Source organism: Marmota monax, unplaced genomic scaffold (genome assembly GCF_021218885.2).
Source record: "Marmota monax isolate L192 unplaced genomic scaffold, Marmota_monax_Labrador192_F-V1.1 WCK01_AAM20220418_F8-fsc00025, whole genome shotgun sequence".
Lineage (NCBI taxonomy): Eukaryota > Metazoa > Chordata > Mammalia > Rodentia > Sciuridae > Marmota > Marmota monax.
The window spans coordinates 9832950-9852963 of NW_026691950.1; the positions used below are offsets into that span (position 1 = coordinate 9832950).

General features: G+C 38.9%; 1 protein-coding gene across 1 annotated transcript in view; it reads left to right on the plus strand.

The window, feature by feature from the left end:
* Nucleotides 1-20014, plus strand: part of Dcun1d4 (defective in cullin neddylation 1 domain containing 4) — a 70698-nt gene that overhangs the window by 38945 nt on the left and 11739 nt on the right. The window contains 3 exon segments of the mRNA XM_046459770.1: nt 2546-2616; nt 6646-6737; nt 14179-14287. Coding sequence (XP_046315726.1) covers nt 2546-2616; nt 6646-6737; nt 14179-14287 — 272 coding nt within the window.

The following is a 20014-nucleotide window of genomic DNA, read 5'->3' on the forward strand; positions in this document are numbered from 1 at the left end:
TTATGTTTATCCTTCATTGAGAACATTGCCTTAACATTTTATTGCAGTCCACTTACTACTCTGTATTGAAAGTAATTCCATGCTTTAAGCTCCCTTCATGGAGGGCAGGAGCCATGTTTTTCCCTCTTTGTCCTCTAGGCAATTACCACAGTGCACATTCCAGGATTTGTCTAGTTAAAGTTAACTAAATAAAACAGTAAGATGGTACATTCTCTTGGACTTGACAACTTGCTAGATCTAGAGGCTAAGGAAGGATTGTAGAGTGTGATCTTGGTTTTGGTTTCATCATTCAGTAAACTTTTATTGAGCAATGCCAGATGTTGAGGTTGTGGAAGGAGTAAAACAGCAGTTGCTCTTGAGGAATTCTGAGATAAATACTGAGGGCTGGCACTTTTTGAATGCAGGATGCTAAACACGAGAGACCATTCACATCGTTGTATGGGATCACAGAGGACTGCCTGTTTGGGTCCAGTCTTAAAGGTTGAATGAGGTAACCAGAGAAGATGAGGAGAGGTGAGGAAGAGGATAAGAGGGAGACAGGCCAGGGTACAGAGTACAGTATGGTGAACTGCAGGTCAGTGGGTGTTTCTGGACCTTAATTTTTATTCATTCAGCAATAGCTATTTGGCTAGAAAACTTGCTTTTCAGGTAGGAAAAAAGGAGGCTGAAGAGGAAGGTTTTCTAGATCATAGAGAACCTTACTTGATGTGCCAAGGACTTGGACTTTATCTTTAGGCATTGGGAAGCCACTGATGCATGGGATTTTGTTTGGGAAAGAAGATCTCCTGTTTATAGAATGGATCAGGGATTTTAAGAGAAAGAATAAGCCCCCACCAGGGAGGTACAGGAGAGATACCATTAAGAATATTGAGCAGTTAAATTGAAAGTTCAACTAGTAATCAATTGGCTATGGACAGTGTGGGAGAAGAGGAATATAGGATAACTCCCAGGTTCTCAATTCTGTTGGTGCCACCAGTTCGGACAGACTACATCAGGATAAGCAGGCTTGGCTATATTTTATATGGATAGGTGATGGGCTCCATTGTGTGAGGTGGTGTTTGAAAGTGAAATGCAGTAGGAGTGGGATTGGGGCAGAAGAAAGGTCTAGTTATGGCAGTTAAACAGGAGGTGAGGGTAATCAGCAGGCATACAGTTCAAAAGTAAGGGGGGCAGTGCAGGCTAGAAAGAAACATAGGTGGTACCTAAAAATCTCAAGAATGGTTGAAATTTCCTAGAGAGAGTGTACTAGAATGGACTAGAAAAAGTTTGAGGATGGAACTCTGCACATCAAATTTATCAAGTTAGGAGAAGCAGAAGAAGCCAAAAGAGGAAGGAGGAACATCAGATGAGAATGCACTTAAAAAGCCATGGGAGGTGACAGTTTTGTGGTTAAAAACCACTTCAGATTTTCAGAGGTTGTAAAGAGGTTAAATAAAGAATGAATGAATGTATCTATTAGACTTGACAATTAGGGGGTTATTGGTGATCTTAGAGGAGTGTCAGTGAAAAGACAGAAGTAGAAGAAAGCAAATTGCAAGACTCAAAAAAATGAATGGGGGAGAAAGTAGAGATGCAACATATGAGCAGAAATAGAGCTAAAGCTAAAGTAGCTTGTTGCCTGTATCAAGATCAAAATAACTACAGACATCTCTTATTCGATGGGGATTGGTTCCAGGACCCCTGGAGGTACCAAAAATCACAGTGCTGAAGACCCTTATATAAAAATGGCACAGTGTTTGCATGTAACCCATGTACTTCCTCCTGTATACTCCTAAGTCATATGTAGATTACTTATAATACCTAATACAGTGTCAATGCTATATTAGTAGTAGTTATGCTGTATTATTTAGGGAATAATGATAATAAAAAAGTCTATAAGTGTTTAGTTAGACACAAGGGGGTTTTTTTTGATTTAATATTTTTGATCCCCAGTTGGTTGAATCCACATATGTAGAACAAATATAGAAGACCAACTGTACTTGATTGTTTATTTCTGTGTTAAAGAAACATTTGTTTTCCAGTTAATTTTGTAGAGATTAGTATGTGGTTATTTGCTGTGTTCCTAATAATTATTGTATATATTGAAATTATTACCAAAGTAAGAGTGGAACTTTTTAAGCATATTCTATAAAGGACATAGTGATAGACTGTGGTTGTACCAAGGGCTGGGAGTGTTGCTCAGTGGTAGAGCAGTTGCGGAACATGCATGAGGGCCCTGGGTTCCATCCCCAGCACTGCAGAAACATAATCTAACAGAAATAACATAACAGAAATCAGTCTGCTGGGCATAGTGGTATGTGCTTATAATCCCAGCTGCTTAGAAGTCTGAGATGGGAGGATCACAAGTTTAAGGCCAGCCTGGGCAAATAGACTCTGTAGAATCTCAAAGATATGAAGGATTCCAGAATATTTTTCATTTTATACTTGATTTCTTTCTTCCAAAAGGAGTTAGGGCCTGTAAGTCTTATTCAATGATGTAATATTACTACAGTAGTAATCATGTGCATGGTCAGATTTAATTTATGTAAGATTGTATTCATTGCAGGTACTGATGATGTTGTGGGTCCTGAAGGCATGGAAAAATTTTGTGAAGACATTGGGGTCGAACCAGAAAATGTAAGTCTAACTTATTGAGTTGTGTGACTCAGTCATTTTTATTACTTAAATTTTTTGTTCCTTTACAAATAAAACAAAAATACAGAAATAATGATAGGTTAGTTTTTTATGAGGTCACTTAAGAAAATGCAGTTTGATTTGTAAGTGGCATGGTGTAATGATGGTGATTTTTTTTTTTCCCCTCTAGTTTAACTTCTTGTATCTAAAAGGTACAGTGATTAAGTAATTGGATATTTTAAAAATGTGTGGGCATGTGTACCTATAATGACAAGAGCAACCGGGGAACCAAGTCACTGCATGCTGTGTACCTTGGTCCCCCTCAATAGTTTTTTCAGTCTAATGTAGAGTTAGTCTTAAACTTTGAATAATTATTCATAAAGGTTTTGAGTAGGTTGTAATTACCATGAATTTTTCACAGATCTTTTACTTCCAGTCGAATTTAGCTCAGAAGGTTACTCTTTTTTTTAGTATTAATGCACTAGAATATTTTCTTTACAAAGATCAGTTATTTTATATGCTTAATTATTTTTGCCTAATTCTTAGCATCTTGTTGTCGTTGAATTTTTTTTTTATGTTTCCACAAAATATCTTTTAACACTAAAATGAAAAATTGTGCTCATACATGTGCTCTAGTTCATAAACAATGCAGTTCAGTTTTACACACGCCCCTAGTTTAACAAATGTATCCGAAATAAATGTATTATCTAGAAAAGCCCTCAAGAGATCATCCCTTCATTCAGACTTTACAAGAGGTATCGGTCCCATGCATATTTGTTGTGCTTTTAAAATTGGGAATGAGACTTGACTCTTTCTTTAGATTTTTTTTGTACCTTTACCATTTTTGTGCCTCTGTTGTCCTCTGCCTCTCACCATCTTGCCTCAAATAACATTTAAATTTTCCGAAGTGCCTTTGGGATATCTTTTTACTTGTTCATGTGGATTTTTGTCTTGTATTTTAGTGGGTTCCAGTTCAGGTAACTTGATAAATTATTCACTTTGGCATAAAGGTTTGGGGATCACTGACTGGATCAATAGTATTTTCCCTGATCTAGTCCATGGACATAAAAAAAGACCATTTCACTAATTTTCAGAAGGAAATTTTCTGCTGGAAGCTGGGCTAAGCTTGATTATTTTCTAACAGTGTTATCAGGGAATGAGTTGGGCCTGGCTGGGGATCTAGGGGTCCATCCAGAAAACAGAAATGGGCCTGTGATCAGAGGAACCCACAACAGGCCCAAGCCTGAAGTAAGATGAGATGGAGACCAGAGTCAGTTTGCAGGTATGTGTAGGATTATCTGAGCATTTAATCTCAGAGGCAAGAAAGCGTGCTTCAAGGGAGTAATAACTACTCAAAAAAGTTATTATTGCCATTGGGTTTTTTTTTGTTTTTTTGGTAATTTGATTTGGAACTCTTTAGAATTCTGTTTCAGTAAGAAGAAAGCCTTGAAATGTAAATTCATGTTGACGATTAAAAGACCAAATTCAGAATATTGTTCCAAGTATATATTATTGTACTTTAGTTCCAAGATGACACCAATAGAAGTTAGATTATTTTATATCATCCCTAAGAAAGAAAAAGTGTGGCTAAATAAATTTTGATATGCTGTTAATTGTGGATACGTCCCAATTTCAGAGATGTTAACATTTGAAAAATGAGGTGACAGACGATGCCTTGTCTTCACTGAAGAGCAGGCACTTTAAAAATATTTAAAACCTTCACTTCGCCTGTCTTCATAGCTTATGAAATTTAAGCAGGCCTATAAAATTCTTATCTACTTTGATTTATGAAGCTAAGGGCAAAATCCTTTATTTAAGGACTTGGCTTTCTTGTCCGTGAGCTTGAGGAGGTCTGCTTGGTGAAAGGCGGTTTCCCTGTGTGAATGCCTGCCTTGGCTGGTTGGCCTTGCTTCATGCAGACTTGCTGTGTTTGCTTCTTCACCCTCACACTTTTTGTTTTTTAACTTAAGTTTTGAAATGAAATTTTTAATCTTTCTAATGAAGGGTTGAGTAGTGATAAAGCTCATGAACTTACATAGTATGTGTTAGGAAATGGGGGCTAGTTCACTTGGGTAAATTGATGTATTAGGAATCAGAATTCCAAGAAATGTGAGGGCTGAGGAGAAAATCCATTGCTGTGTGAATAATTTAAAGAACTCATAACCCCTTTTTTAGGGGAAATTCTTCTTAGTGCTGATTGGACTCTAAGTGACTTTTTAAAGAATCTTTTTAACAGTCGTTACTATTATCTGCCTAATAATCTAGATTTTTTTAAGTCCAAAAAAACCCTAGTGACTTAAGAAAAATTGTAATGTAGTCATTTACTTGATGAAAAGTCCTAGAAATACAGTAGGTTCTTACTGATAAAATTTCCCAAGTGGAGAACCCTGGAGTCAACACTAGTTGAAGGCTTTTTCTTAATGCCTCAGGCATCAGACACAGCTGGGGATTTGCAGCTTGAGGACTAGCCTGTGGTCAACAGATAAAAGGGCAGATCTTTTGCATCTTCTGAATACTCCCTAACCTGGAGTTTTTAATGTACATGTGGGCTTTCAGAGGCTCATTAAGTCATCTAAAATTGATTTTCTAAACGACTTCTTGCCTCATTATTTCATGTTTTTATATCACTCTAATTCCTTTCACCACCACTGTCATCTGATTCAGTTGGACACATGGATGATGGTGTGGTGGTTTGGGGCTCTTCTTCCAGTTCCGGAAGTGACCCCTTAGGGTCTGTGTAAAGAAAGCACATTAAGAAATTGCAAGTATCTTGGTTCCTGGCTAACTGCATCTTAAAAACATGTATTTCTACCCAGTGCCTTTTTCTGCAACAACTGAGTGCCCACCAAGAATGTATACCTGGCCCCAGTCTAGGAATCGGGTGTATAAATGACTGTCCAGAGATGGCCATCCCAGTAGAGTGGCAGGATGGCGCTAAGAAGGCCTTGTCCCTCTTGTTTACCTTTTTAGGAATGCTATGCTTGCTTAGTTGTTCCTTACCTTTCCTTGAGATGGATGAGAAGGAAGACTTCCTGCTCCTGCCCCAGTCATGGTTGGCTTCAACTCTGTTCCTGTGCAGGGCTCTGGATAACTTGAAGCTGGGTGCTCTTTTGAAATATAGGCTTGTTTTTACACTGCAGGTGTTTGGTATAACTTACTTTTGTTCTCTGTGCCATCTTTCTCTTAAGTAGCTGCATGAGATATTGCTAAGCAGTGAGTAACATAAGCTGAGTTGTCACAGTTCTTGATACCTGCAGAATTTTGGAAAACTCAGTAGAAACAAGAATGGCACTGAGGGATTGGTTCCCAATGGGGAGTGATTGGGCCATCCCACTCATCCTGGGCTTATTCCAGGCACAATGCTCTTTCAGTGGAGTATCCGGCTACTTGAAGATGGTTTTCCCCAGTGTATATGGCCCAATTCACAGACTAATAAGTATGTGTGGTACAGTGTACATCTCCAAGCAGCCATCTACCTTTTAATTTTTTTTTAACAGTATTTTGGACCTTGCTATTTCACTTAATAAAGCTTGGAATTTATTCCATATTTGAACAGTTAGCTCTACCTCATTCATTTTAATGGTGTTACATTATTCCTTTGATTGGAATATATTTAATGAAGAAGTGTTTAACCAGCCCCTCATCAATCAACACTTGGCTGTTTCAACCTTTTGTCACTACAAATAGCGCTGTAGTAAGTATCATTAAATATGTATCTGTGTGTACCTGTGCAGGTATATCTGTGGAATACTGAGGAGCATCTGGGTTTAATTTGGATAGATCCTGAGGAATTGCCCTCTGGTGAGGTTGAGCACTTTCTACTTGTACTGTAAGGCATCACGAGAGTACATGTTTCTCCTAGGCTCTTGTCACAAAATGTTTTATCAAGATTTTTAGATGTTTCCCAAACTAGAACTCAGTTTTGAAGTTATTTTGTTCAATTTCAATGACTAAACCATTGGGACTAGCAGCATTTGGCAGGATGCTGATGTACTTAATTGCTGAAATTTAATTTGTCTTTTGTTTTAATAGGTAGTTATGCTGGTCCTAGCTTGGAAATTGGATGCTCAAAACATGGGTTATTTTACTCTACAGGAATGGTTAAAAGGAATGACTTCTCTACAGTAAGTTCTGAGGGTGCCCTAGTGGGGACCCTGCCATCCCCAGGAGGTTGCCTCTTCCCTGGGACTTCAGGGGATAGTTGAGTGTATATAATGGCCCCGTTAAAAATGTAGAAAGAAACAGATTAAAAACAGCTTTAATATATCGTACTTAACCCAGAATATCCAAAATATTATCATTCCAACATTTATAAATCAATGAGATATTTTACATTATTTATTTAGAGTATAATGTCAAAATATACTCATATGATATGTTTATGGTCCACCTGGTCGGTTTGTATTAGCCACATTCCAAGCTCTCGGTAGTCACGTGTGTCTGCTGGCTACTGTATTGGATGGTGCATGTTTGGAGCTTAAAAAGAAAAGGCGTATTATCTAAGCATGTCTCTGGTTTTTAGTTTAAGTTTAGTGAAGTATAACTTTCTGGGTAAAAATACTCATTTTAGTTCTAGGCAAAATTAGAACTTCACTACTCTAGTGATTAAAAAATAATATTTTTGTTTGTGTTACTTGGCCCAGAAAAAGAAGAAAAAAAAAAAATCAATGGTTCTATGTATTCATCTGTGCTTATCGATGTGTGTACTTGTATGTGTGTGTGAAGGTTTTCATTCAAGAAACTAACTGTTCTGATATATTATGTCTTGAAGGATGCAATTGGGGTGAAGGCTGAACATTTCAGATGGTATTGAAGATCAAATGCTAATTTTTAACCTAGTAACTTTCACCTAAAATACTTGGAATAACTTTTCTTTTCACTTTAACTAGGAATAACAGACCTTGATTTTTACTTGAGTAAAGTTGGAATTGAAATGGCTTTATGATTTTATTTAAATAATGTTTGAGTTTGTCAGCCTTTTTTTTTTTTTTTTTTCCTTATAATGCTGGGGATTGAACCCAGGGCCTTATACATTCAAGGCAAGCACTCTGCCAACTGAGCTATATCCCCAGCCCTGAGTTTGTCAGCTTTTAATATCGACATTCTCTTGTTAATGTTGGTAGTGCTTTACTTGCATTGTACTTGAGTAGTTCATGAGACCTTTTTACTGTTTTCCATTGAAACCTCAGGACTACTTTGTGAAAAAGACAGGTCAGGCTTCATCCAGAATTTTTTTTTTACAAATGAGGAAACTGAGCATAGAGAGGCTAGTGACATAAAGGTAACAGAGATGGGAAGAAAACCCAAGACTTTTTTTTTTTTGGTACTGGAGATTGAACTCGGCGGAGGGGGGGGTACTTGACCACTGAGCCACATCCCCAGCCCTGTTTTTTATTTAGAGACAGGGTCTCACTGAGTTGCTTAGCACCTTGCTATTGCTGAGACTGGCTTTGAACTTGTGATCCTCCTGCCTCAGCCTTCTGAGCCTCTGGGATTACAGGCATGTGCCACCATGCCCAGCTGAAAACCCAAGACTTCTGATTCTTAAGTCACATTCTTCCTCTTACAATACTGTCTGACGGCAGATGATTTTTAGGTAAAAGCCCAACAGTCCTTTAATAGATAGTAGTTCCTGTCAGCATGCTCTAGGATTGTAGGATTAAATTCTCTGAAATCTCTTTGTAATTATGTTTGTCACATTGGAGAAAACATCACGTTATGATTTGAAGCCTTAGGATTGTTTTCCTCACTGCCTTTCTGGCTAGAACATCCAGTGGCTGCTCTTTATTGCATGTCCTTGTGACGACGAACGCTTGGCCATATTAGGATTTTATTTTAAGCCTTCAGAGGCAGCACCATCAACATTTTTCAGGTCCATTTTCATTTGTTTTAAGAGGATCTGATATCCATTTTTTAATAGTTTTAAGCTCTTTTTTACCTTTGTCTTTACAAAAGAATATTATTGGGTGTCAGGACTTGCCTGTGTTTTAAGGGCCACATTTTTATTGGGCTTCTTTCACAAAAGAGACAGGTTTCCTGGAAGAAGTCTGTGGCTCTATTCTGAAGGCACAAGACTCTCCCACAGGCTCTTTGTCAGGAACTCTTGTCATGATGTGTGATGCAGGTGGTAGTAGGTGGATTCTCACAAGTGGCTGCCACCTGGTCTTTTTAATTTAGCCTGATCCATTATATTTAGGCATACAGGAATCTGCTTTCTGTTTCTGATATGAAACTCTGAGACTGTTTCCTCATCAATGAGGTGGAGATAATTACTTAGAATGACCTTTAAGGTTCTTTGTAGTTTAAACAATTTCAAGAACCCCCCTCCAGCCTCCCTAGATTATTCACTTGCTCAGCAAATATTTGAAAGGCAGTGATATGCCAAGCAGATATTCTAGACCTGGGGAAACAACCTATGAACAAGACAAAGTCTGTTAAGGGCAGGGACATAGAACCAGTGTTCAGGTAAAAGACCCATAAGGAATAGGCTTGTTTTTCTTATGCTAATTAAATTAACTGTTTAATTATGCTAATTAAATCAGCCTGTATATTTAAGGTATGTGTATCTAAAACATAAGCAAACTCAGGTAATTTACACTAAATGGAAAGTAGTTCATCTTTTGAATCATCTGTTTTGTCTGCCATTTTAGATTTTCTGATTTTGCTCAAAGCTGGAATTAATGCATATATGATAAAACCTGTATTTATATACATTACTATATGTCTTAGATGATTTGGATTACTATAACACAGTATTTTCAAGGGGATGAGGATGTTAACTCAGTGGTAGAGCACTTGCTTAGCAACACAAAACAAATAACAACAACAAAAACCCAGAAAAAAAGTACCTTAGACTGGATGACTTATAAACAACAGAATTTTATTTCTCCCAGATTTGGAGGCTAGAGAGCCTAGGTCAAGGCACCAGCATTCTGGTATCTGGTGAAGGGCCATGTTTTGGTTCATAGTTGGTGTCTTCTAGCTGCATCTTCACACAGTGGAGAGGTAGATGAGCTCCCTCAGGCCTCCCACTCACGAGGGCTCTTCCGTCATGACCCAGTCACCTCCCAGAGGCTCCACCTCTTAGTACCATCACCTTGGGGATAAAGATTTCCACATATTAATGGTGGGGGGAAGGGCAAAGATTCAGACCATAGTAGTACATTTGCTTCAAATGCTGAGTTTAAAAAGGAGGTTGTTACTGTACAGGGTGCATGATAGAAATAGAAAGGCCATGTATTTTGGAACTGGAGCTTAAGTCAATTTTGTCACTTCTTGGGTGTTTCTGCTAACATTTCCAAATTGGGAGGGGAAAGTGACAACATGTGGCTTACACCTGGGTGCTCAAAACTGAGTCTCCTTGATGCTATCTGCAAGAATTGCCTGCTGCTCCCCAACACTACCCCTGCCCCCAGGCCTGTCGGTGTGGAGCAGGTGGTGCTAAGAGAAGGATGAGGAAGTAACAGCACCTGGCTGGCGGGCACATCCATTCTGCTTGGCCCAAGAAGGCACAACTCTTGTTTGGACTGACCGTTTTATTTACCGCTGTGTCCCAGCATGCAGGTTTACCACTATGAATTAAGCTGCTGTGGAGGGTGGGGTGGGGTTTAAATTTAAGGAAGAGTGGGAGAAGTGTAGCCGACTTGGGGTAAAACTGATGGTGGGCTGGAGAAGTATATTTGGGCTAAGTCAAGGGGTGGGAGGCCTTTTCCTGGGTAATAGGGGAGACCACTTTTGATTTTATAACCTTTGAGGGTCATTGTGCTGATGTGTCATTTCTGAACCTGTTACAGCAGCAACATTCATGGAAGAAATGACCCCATATGTGTGTATGTTTTGTTATGGGAAATGATACTCCTTCAAAGTGTGGCACAGTCATTCTGACTTTTGTGACTGTTATTCTGTAGGGTACACTGAAGCGCACAGGGAATAAAACTGGGGTTGAAGAGATAGCTATTTTCCAAAGGTCAGGTCTAGGGCTTTTGAACTTCACCGTCACTTCTTCATCGGCTGTTAGTTGGAATAAAGTCCATTGAAGGTGTCCTTGTTGCATGGCCACTAGATGGCAGCCTCTAGTTCTGGACAGTTGACTCAGCAGCCTTTTCTCCATCGTGGGGGGTGAATCCAGAGGCTCTCTTAAGACATGGACAAGGCCCACTAAGAGCAGATTAAACTCTTTATTGGCAGTGTGCACTCTAACGCCATGTAACCACCCTTACTGGGTACTGAAGTGGAACCCTGTGCATTTTATGTTTAAAACATGAAATCTCATTTCCTGCACTCTGTAGTATCTTTTCAAGCACAGGGACATCTCTTCCCAGGATTGGGGTTTGGTCCCAGACTTAGCTGCAGAACTAACTTCATGATTTACCTTGCAGCAGTGCCCCAAAACCTGCGGCTATTTTATTTTCTTTTTGCCACGTAGTAGTTACCTCCATGAGAGGTCCCTGCTCTTCAACCGATGAAAACAAGCAGCTGCACTTCTTGCTCATTGCACAGGACCAAACTAAACTGTCAGCCCAGTGGCCTGTGGCCTATGGCTCTGGTCCTTGACCTTTCTAGTGAAGAGCAGGGGCTTGGTGTTGCCTAGCTTCCTTCCTCTTTGACCTTCCTTCATTATTAGTAATAAATATTATAATTTATATAATAACATTGAGTATCCACTGCTAAGTAATCCCTGCTACTGCTCCACCTCCAAGACTTTCTCCTGCTTACTGCTTTCTTGTGTGTTTTTCTAGTCCCTTTTGGCCCTCATTTGGATTCTTGCACCAGGTCTTTTACTAGGCTTTTAGTATCTCTGATTTTTCTTTCCCAAATCCTCTTCCACAAGGGTCTAGAGTGAGCCCCTCAGGATTGCAAACCTGATCTCCCGTGATTGGAGGTAGCCTCCATGGTTTCTAGGATTTATAAAAAAGCCTTCACGTTGGATCACAGAAGCTCTTTATAGTCTTACCCCCTACCTCCCTTGCAGTTTCTTGTTGTACTGCTTTCCCTCCTATTCTTTCCACTCCGGCCACAGTGGTTTTCCTTGAGATCTGTTCTGCTGCTGGGCCTTTGCACATGCTTTTCCTAATATCTAGAGAGCCCTTCCCACCTCCCCCCAAACACCTAGGACCTGTGTGTGTGTTTTACCTCTCAGCTTATATGTCAAGCCCTTGAAGAAACCTTTCCTGATAACTTCTAAAATACTCTAATTTTAATGTTTGTTTTCCAACATCAAAAGGAAATAAAGGACATTCTAAATTATTCTGTTCCATTGAAATTAAATATTTAATTTTGGGCCTTTAGACAGTTAATCCTCTTTTGGCAGGGAGAGGTCCCAGGGATAGAACTCGGGGGCACTTGACCACTGAGCCACATCCCCAGCCCTATTTTGTATTTTATTTAGAGACAGGTTCTTGCTGAGTTGCTTAGCATCTCAATTTTTGCTGAGGCTGCCTTAGCCTCCTGATCCGCTGGGATTACAGGTGTGTGCCACCTCGCCTGGCAGTTTATCCTGTTGATATAGTAATCGTGAGGACTTGGTAGTTAGCTACAAAAAAAGCTTTGACAAATTTATTGCTAAAAATCAAATGTGCTCTATTATTAACCATATTTTAGTGCATAAGGTAGGCAAAATACTTATTTTGATAATACTTCCTAAATGTATTATCTACTTTTAAAAGTAGATAAAAATTCTACAGAAAAACACTTGCAACTATATGCAGTATTGAAAAGCTTTAATGTTGCTAGTGAAAATGGTGATTCTTGGTTCTCATTTTTAAGGGCTGCATATTGCAAATAGTTAATTTGTAAAAATAACCAATTAGTCTCCCTACTTATGAAAAGTGGACACCAAGCCCGGCGCAGTGGCGCACACCTATAATCCCAGCAGTTCGTGAGGCTGAGGCAGGAGTTCCAAGCCACTTCAGCAAAAATCGAGGTGGTCAGCCACTCAGACCCTGTCTCTAAATAAAATACAAAATAGGGCTGGGGATGTGGCTTAGTGGTCGAGTGCCCCTGAGTTCAATCCCCCCAACCCCCCCCCCCCAAAAAAAAAAAGTAGACACTGTTACATACTGGTAAAAATAGGTTATGGTCACCAGGGTTTCCTGGAGAATGGCTGATTTTAAGTCTGGGGCAGGCAAAGAACAAGATAAGCTGGAACATCTTGTTCCACAAAGCAAAGAAGTGCTCAGAGAGTGGTTGTGACATGTTGGGGGAGCACTGGAGCCAGTTTTAAGGGGCCACTGCCCAAATGGGGACAGTTTATACATCAACAAAGAAAAAAAGTGTGTGTGGGGGGGGACAGATCATTACATAGTGAATTAAAAGGAAAACAATTTAAATGTAGAAAATAGGAACGGTGGGGCATAGAGCTCTTTATAGAATTGTAGCCAATAAAGGTAGAAGGATGATAGAAAGCCACCATCTTGTATCTAAGGATGTACTAATTGATTGAAGCAGGTACCAGCAGTGAATGCTAAAACCACGTGTATTGTAAATAGAGGAGTAAGTCTCCCTCATGGGGTCTTTAAGGATCATTCCAACACTGCTTCAGAAACTACTGGGAGAGGCATGATTCATTATACCTCCCGATCTGGAGAGGAGATAGGCAGGCCATAGGGGAGGTGCTCTCAGGGAATGGGCTTGGATCCATGCGCAAGTGCCTTCATTGGGGGAGAAGGCAAAACACAAGCAGAAAGGAAGAGGGAACTTCATTGGTGCATTTCAATATCACTAGGTCAGTTGAGGAGACGAGGAAGGGGAATTAGCGGCAGGGACCATCTGTGTTACATTATGCACCTGGTCTCCTGGGCAGACTATTAACAGTCTTTTTGTGGGCATGTCGGGGCATCAAGAAAATATGAAGTTTAAAAAATTTACACATTGAGCAAAATGTTGAGGAACAAGACAATTTAGTCTCAAGGTGTCAACCCACAGATACTTAACACTCCAAAGGGAGACAAGTACCTTTAAATGGAGAACCCGGTAGACATCACCTTAACCATCATCTTAATTTCAGCAGTAATGAGACAGGCGACATGATGAGCCTCCCCCTGGGGTATCCTGGAAGGACACAATGCTACATGGAGTGGTCCTGTCAAGTGTTGAGCCTACACAGAATTGTGGAGAAATTACCTGACAAATTGATGTGCTATAAAAATAACTGATCTGTCTCTTAAAAAATGATGACAGTCACTGTAAAGGAAGTTTGGAGAACAATTGGGAAATGTGCATGTGGACTGTATGTTAGCTGAGAAAGTGAAAGTGATAGACTGAAGAGGGTTGGCACTATCCAAGTGTTTAGTGGGGCATTGGCATTATGTTTGCAGCTTCCACACGTATAGAAAATAGTGCAGAGGAAAACATAAATGTGCCAGAAGCAGGGGTGTGGTAAGGAGGTGCTTATTTACTATTCTATCAACTTGTCTATAAATATGAAATTTATTTTAAAAAAATCATTTTTGGATATGTTCCAACTTCAGGGTGTTTTTTTTTTTTTTCCTTCCTTTGGGTGTTGTGTTTTATGTTGTCCCAGTTTCAAAACAAAGATTGTAATTTGCTGTTTTCTTTTTTCCCTAGATGTGATACAACAGAAAAACTCAGAAATACTTTGGATTATTTACGATCATTATTAAATGATTCCACAAACTTTAAGCTTATTTACAGATACGCATTTGACTTTGCACGGGTGAGTTCTCTGGAGCCTATCCAGATGTTTCCCCCCCCCCCCCCCCCCCCCCCCACTTTTTATTGCCTTTTGAGGTTTGTTTTTACATACCACAGCAAAGATCATGAAAAAGTTACTCCCAGGATGCTAGTTAGTATTTCTTTATACATGTACAATTTAAAAAGAAAATAATTGATCTGGGTAAAGATTTTGGTATATAAGCAAAAAGCTATAGTGGCAGACCTTGACCTTTACTAGCTCTTGTGATAAAAGTAACATACATGGGCATGTGATAAACTGTTTTAAATGTTTCTTAGGTAAACTTGAAAAAGCTCTTCTCATAGAATGATAAACCTTTGCCCCTCATGGTACTAGATAGAATCAGCTAACCACATCTAATCTAGTTTCACTTGGTGCTATCATATTATTTAGAAATTGTGTGAATTTCAAACAGCTTATTTCCTGTTTATTACATAGTGAGTCAAGTCCAAGTATGTGATAGCAGTGGTTCTTTGGTGTGAAGTAAGGCTTATGATTTGGCCTGGTCACCATAGGTAGTGAATCCTCAGGCACCAGTTGGCATTGTCATTCAGACACAAGCCACAGCCCTTACAATTAGAATTTTTTCTATAGTGATGTTTTCTATAGTCTGTGTGTTTAGTGGATTTGAGTGACTAGACTTTCTTGATTGATTGCATTCTTCTTCTTCTTTTTTAATGCAGAGAACTTGGTGATGAGTTATTCTTTCTTCAGCATCATCATTTTTTTTTCCACTTTTTACTCTTTCTGGCTCTGCCAGTTTAGTACCAAAGGTTTAATCCATGGTGAATGCTGATGCTTCTGTAGTAACACATCAGTAGCTCTCTGTGGTGCCCTCGGTGCATTTTTCCTTTATTGCAACCTTCTAATAAAATCACAACATGCATGGAAATACATTGGTGCTAGAAATAAGGTGAAATTCAGACGTAGTGTTTGACTAAATGGTACCTGATTGTATATAGAAGTTAGTTGCTGTATGTTTTTAGAATAGATACTAGTTTCTAGGATTAAAGAGTTCATTACAAGAAGATTGTTTTTCCTCTCCTTCCATAGTCAGCTGTTGTTTATGGTGTGGGTAGAAGTCTGTTTAGAAGCATCATATTTCCTACACCTAAGTCAGCTGTTTTCTGAATACTTTGTTTGGAGGGTGGGTCAAAATTCTCCCAGATAGCTGCTATGCTTTAAGATTCACGTTGTTTTACTCTTTTCTGACTTCACCCCATGGTGGCTCATCTTACAGGAGCTCTTGGCCTTCTCTTTCTTGATGCCACTGCAGCCTCCCCTGTTGAGGCCCTCGTTACTCCTAACCCGCACTCTTATTTCTCCTGTTTCCATGTTCTTTCACTTTTCATCCAGCATTCACATCAGTAGGGTGTCAATACTCTTCCTTCACTCATCCTGTTCCCCAGAGACTTCAATAACTTCCCATTGCCTTTATGATAGCAAAGTGCTTCCTGGTATTTACAATCCAGTTAGCCTCATAGCATCTCTCAGGAACAGCCAGAGATGGTTTCATGCACTTCACAAGGGAGGGAAGTGGGCCTCAGAAAAGTGGAAGAATTTGATGCTGGTCACCTTGTTGGTAGACAGTAGATCCACAACTTAAACCAAGGTCTTTTGACTTCAGGTCTAGTTTGTGGCTTCTTCCTGGGCCTCCCAGTCGAGTCTCAAGCTGCTTCACCTCACATTGCCTGTGTCATGGGGAAATTGTATTAGAGGCTGCTCACTGAGCCTGCCACCTGGCCTCTCAGCCTTTTTGCTTTCTGCCATTGCTTATCCAGGGTCCTTGCCTAGAGCCCTGTTTGCACTGGCATGACTTGCTCTATCTCCAGTCTGTCTGGGTCCCAGCCACATGCTTTTGCTCCTAGGCAGCCTCCTAGATCTTCCTGTCTTGGAAGGCTCTGCTGTCTTCCCTTATGTTACCCTAATATCTCCTCTGCGTGGCTTTGGAGTTTGGTGCAGGCCTTCATTTTTCCTGATTGGTTGAGAAACTGTACGTTTTCTTCTTTCATTTACCAACAACAGCCAGCACAGTTCTTTGCTTTTAAAGAGGATTTCATAAAAAATTTGTGAATTAAGCCCTTTTATGTAATGCTGAAAACAGCCACCCATATTGAATCTTTGTTTAATTACCATAGTGTTGAGAGCCACAGCTGAAGGGGCCCCAGCAAACTTGCAGCTGCCAGCAAACTTCCAGCTGCCAGCTGATGATTGGCTCACAGCGGCCCCAGCAAACTTCTAGCTGCCAACTGATTGGCTCCTCTGCGGTGATGCTCATTGGCAGCTGGAAGTTTGCTGGGGCCCCTTCAGCTGTGGCTCTCAATACCATAGCACTTCAATTCAGCTTCAGATGTTCTAAGATTAATTTGTTAATGAATCTTTTTTTTTTTTTTTTGCTTTGTTTAGTTGTATCCCACAGTTTTTGAGATGTTGAATTTTCATTTTCATTCAGTTAGAAATATTTTCCATTTTACCTTGTGATTTATTTCCTGACCCATTGGGTATTTAGAAGTGTGTTGCTTATTTTCTTAGTATTTAGGATTTTTTAGATAATCTTTCCATTGTGGATATCTAATTTAATTCAATGGTGGTCAAAGAACATGTACCCTTTGGGATTTCAATCTATTTAATTTATGATCCAGAATATGGTCTGCTGTGATGTATGTTTGATATGTACTTGAAAAGAATATTTTGCTGTTGTTAAGTGGAGTGCTCTATAAGTGACTATTAGGTCAGGTTGGTTGATATGTTGTTCAGGTCTTCTGTCCTTGTGATTTCTGTCTACTGGTTCTTTTCAGTAACTAAGAAAGGAATGTTGAATTTCCCAATTATAATTTCTAATGATTTCTTCTGCATTTCTTTTGTTAGTTTGTTTCTTCGGGTATTTTGAAGCTTAGATGTTAGGCTTCAGTTTACTTAGTATTGTTCCCTGTGGATGAAATGACCATTTAGCATTGTGAAGGATCTCTCTTTATCTCTTGTAGTATTCTTTGTTCTGAAGTCTGCTTTGTCAAATACACCCCCTCCAGCTTTCTTTTCATTATGTTTGCATGATTCATCTTTTTTCCTTCCTTTTACTTTTAACTTACTGGTTTCTCTATATTTAAGGTGGATTTTTTTCTTTTTTAATAAATGGCATGTAGTTGGGTCTTACAAATATCTTTCTTAATTGAAATATGCAAATCATATACACTTAATGTAATGATTAGGATGGTTAAGTTTCTGTTTCTCATCTTGCTATGTTCCCTCTATCCATCTGTTTTTGTTTTTTCATTCCTATTTATGTGTTTTGGGGGATGAAAGGTATTTAGTTTCATTGATTCCACTTTATTTCCCCTATTGCCTTATTAGCTGTATCTCCATTTTATTATTTTGGTGGTTACTCTAGGCTTTGCAGTATTCATCTTTAAAGTTTTACCGTCTATCTTCAAAGAATATTTATTATACCTCTTCATGTAAGAACACGAGAACATGATAATTTGCCCTCCCATACTTAAAGCTTCTTTAACACATTTTACTGCTATAAATCTCACAAGATGTTATCTTTTTTGAATTAAATAGTCAAACATGTCTGTTACAGGTACTCAACTTGATGCCATTTTATGCTCTTTATTCCTTTTGTATAGATCTGGATTCTATCTGGTATCATTTTCCTTTTGCCTAAAATAACATTTCTCACAGTGCAGATCTACCGGTGATGAATTTTCTAAGCTTTTATTTTTGCCTTCAATTTAGTCTGATACTTCTCAGAGAAGTATTCTAGGTTGACATTTTATTATTTCAGTGATATTTCCTCATTGTCTTCTGTAATATTGTATACTAGTTTCTCATGATAAGCCTATTGTTCTTATCTTTGTTCCTTTGAACATAATGTCTTTTTTGTTTGTTTTCTGACTGCATTTATTCACTGCTTTTCAGCACGTAGTTGTGATATTCCAGGCATTGTTATTTTCCTTATGCTTATTTAAGTTGGGATTTGTTGAACTCTTTGATCTGTGAGTTTTTAAATTTATATTAAGTTGAGAAATCTTTCAGCTGTTATTTCTTCAACAGTTTTTTTTGTTGTTGTTGTTGTTCTTGAACAACAACAAAAAATATTTTTGTTAGATTGCTTGATACTGTTTCACAAGGCACTGATACTCTGTTCACTTTTTATTGTTTTCTCTTTGTTCATTTTGGTTAGTTTTTACTACTGTGTCTTCCAGGATTAATTTTTTTATTTTGCAGTATCTAATTTCCTATTTATCCCAGACAGTGTATTTTTCATTTTAGATACTATGCTTTTCATCTCCAGAGGTTCTATTTGGGTCTTTTTATAACTTCCATTTCTCACTTCATCATGATGTTTCCTTGTACCTCCCTGAATATCTAGAGTATGTTCATTAGGGAGTGTTTAACAGCCTTGCCTTTTGGTTTCATAATCTGTCATTCCTGGGTCTCTTTCGGTTGGTTGATTTTTCTTTTCATTATGAGTCCTACTGTTCGATTTCTTTGCTTTTCTAGTTTTCTTAGGTATTATGGATTTTACATTGCTGGTTACTAGATTTTAATAGTCCTTTAAACAGTGTTGAATTTCTTTTTTTTCCCCCCCTGGTGCATAGTTAACTTACTTGGAATTAATTGGATCTTTTGAAAGGGCTGAGCCAGAGCAGCTTTTATTCTGTATGTGTGCCCTGAATATCCTGAGATTCTTCCATGCTGGCTAGTGGAAATACAAACTATCTCCCACCCCCTGTAAGCCCTGGGAGTGCCTGCCTCGTTGTTTGTGGTGTATCCTTCTCCAGCGTCAGGTTCCTTCCCCTTGTGTGTGTGCAGATGAGTCCTCAGCCCAAGACTGAAGGAGACTGCTCTGGAAACCTCCAGATCTCTCTGATGCCTCCCATCTCACTGATATTTTTCCTCACACAGTATAGTTCCCTTTGCCTCCCTGACCTCCAACCTCTGTTTTCTCCAACTCAGCAAGACCGCTGGGCTCAGTTTGGGTTTCCCTTTTCCTTTTTTACAACCTGAAAACCGCCTACACAGGGTAAACTAGTATCCTGTAGGACTTACCTTGTTTCATTTTTCTCAGGGGTTATGGTCCCTTGCTGCCTCTTGCAGAGAGTGAAAGCTGGCACTTCATTCATATCTTTTGTCCAGCTTTTTGCTTGTTTTAAATGAAAAGGGAAATCTGGTCTTGGTTGGAAGCAGAGCTCAACTCCACCCCCAATATATATATTTTTTCTAATAGAAAAATGACTACTGAAGGTAATATGTTATATTCAACTCAGCAGGTCTTTTAAAAATCAGAATTTTAATGAAGATTGAACTTCTTGACCATTTTAGTATCCTAAATACTATATTGCAAACAACAAAATAACATGTTAAGTATTCTAAATTACACTTTTAATATATCAGAAAAGAAACTAATGTAATATCAGAAAATGATAAAATGGACCTTCTAATACCTCTCCACCAAAATTACAGTCCCAAGTGGGTATTCATTTCTTTCCTTACCTCTGAACCTTGTAGCCAAAACTGGTAATTGGCTATAAACTTGTATTACTTTCCCCCAATTTTTTCTTTGAACTGTACTTATTTATAGTTTTATAACTATCACAGAATCATGAAACTTCTGGTCCAGTCTTGTCAATATTCAGACGATGAAACAGAGCCAGAGAGAAGGGAAAGCTAATGGCACGAGGTCAGCCCTTGATATGTAGGCCAGAG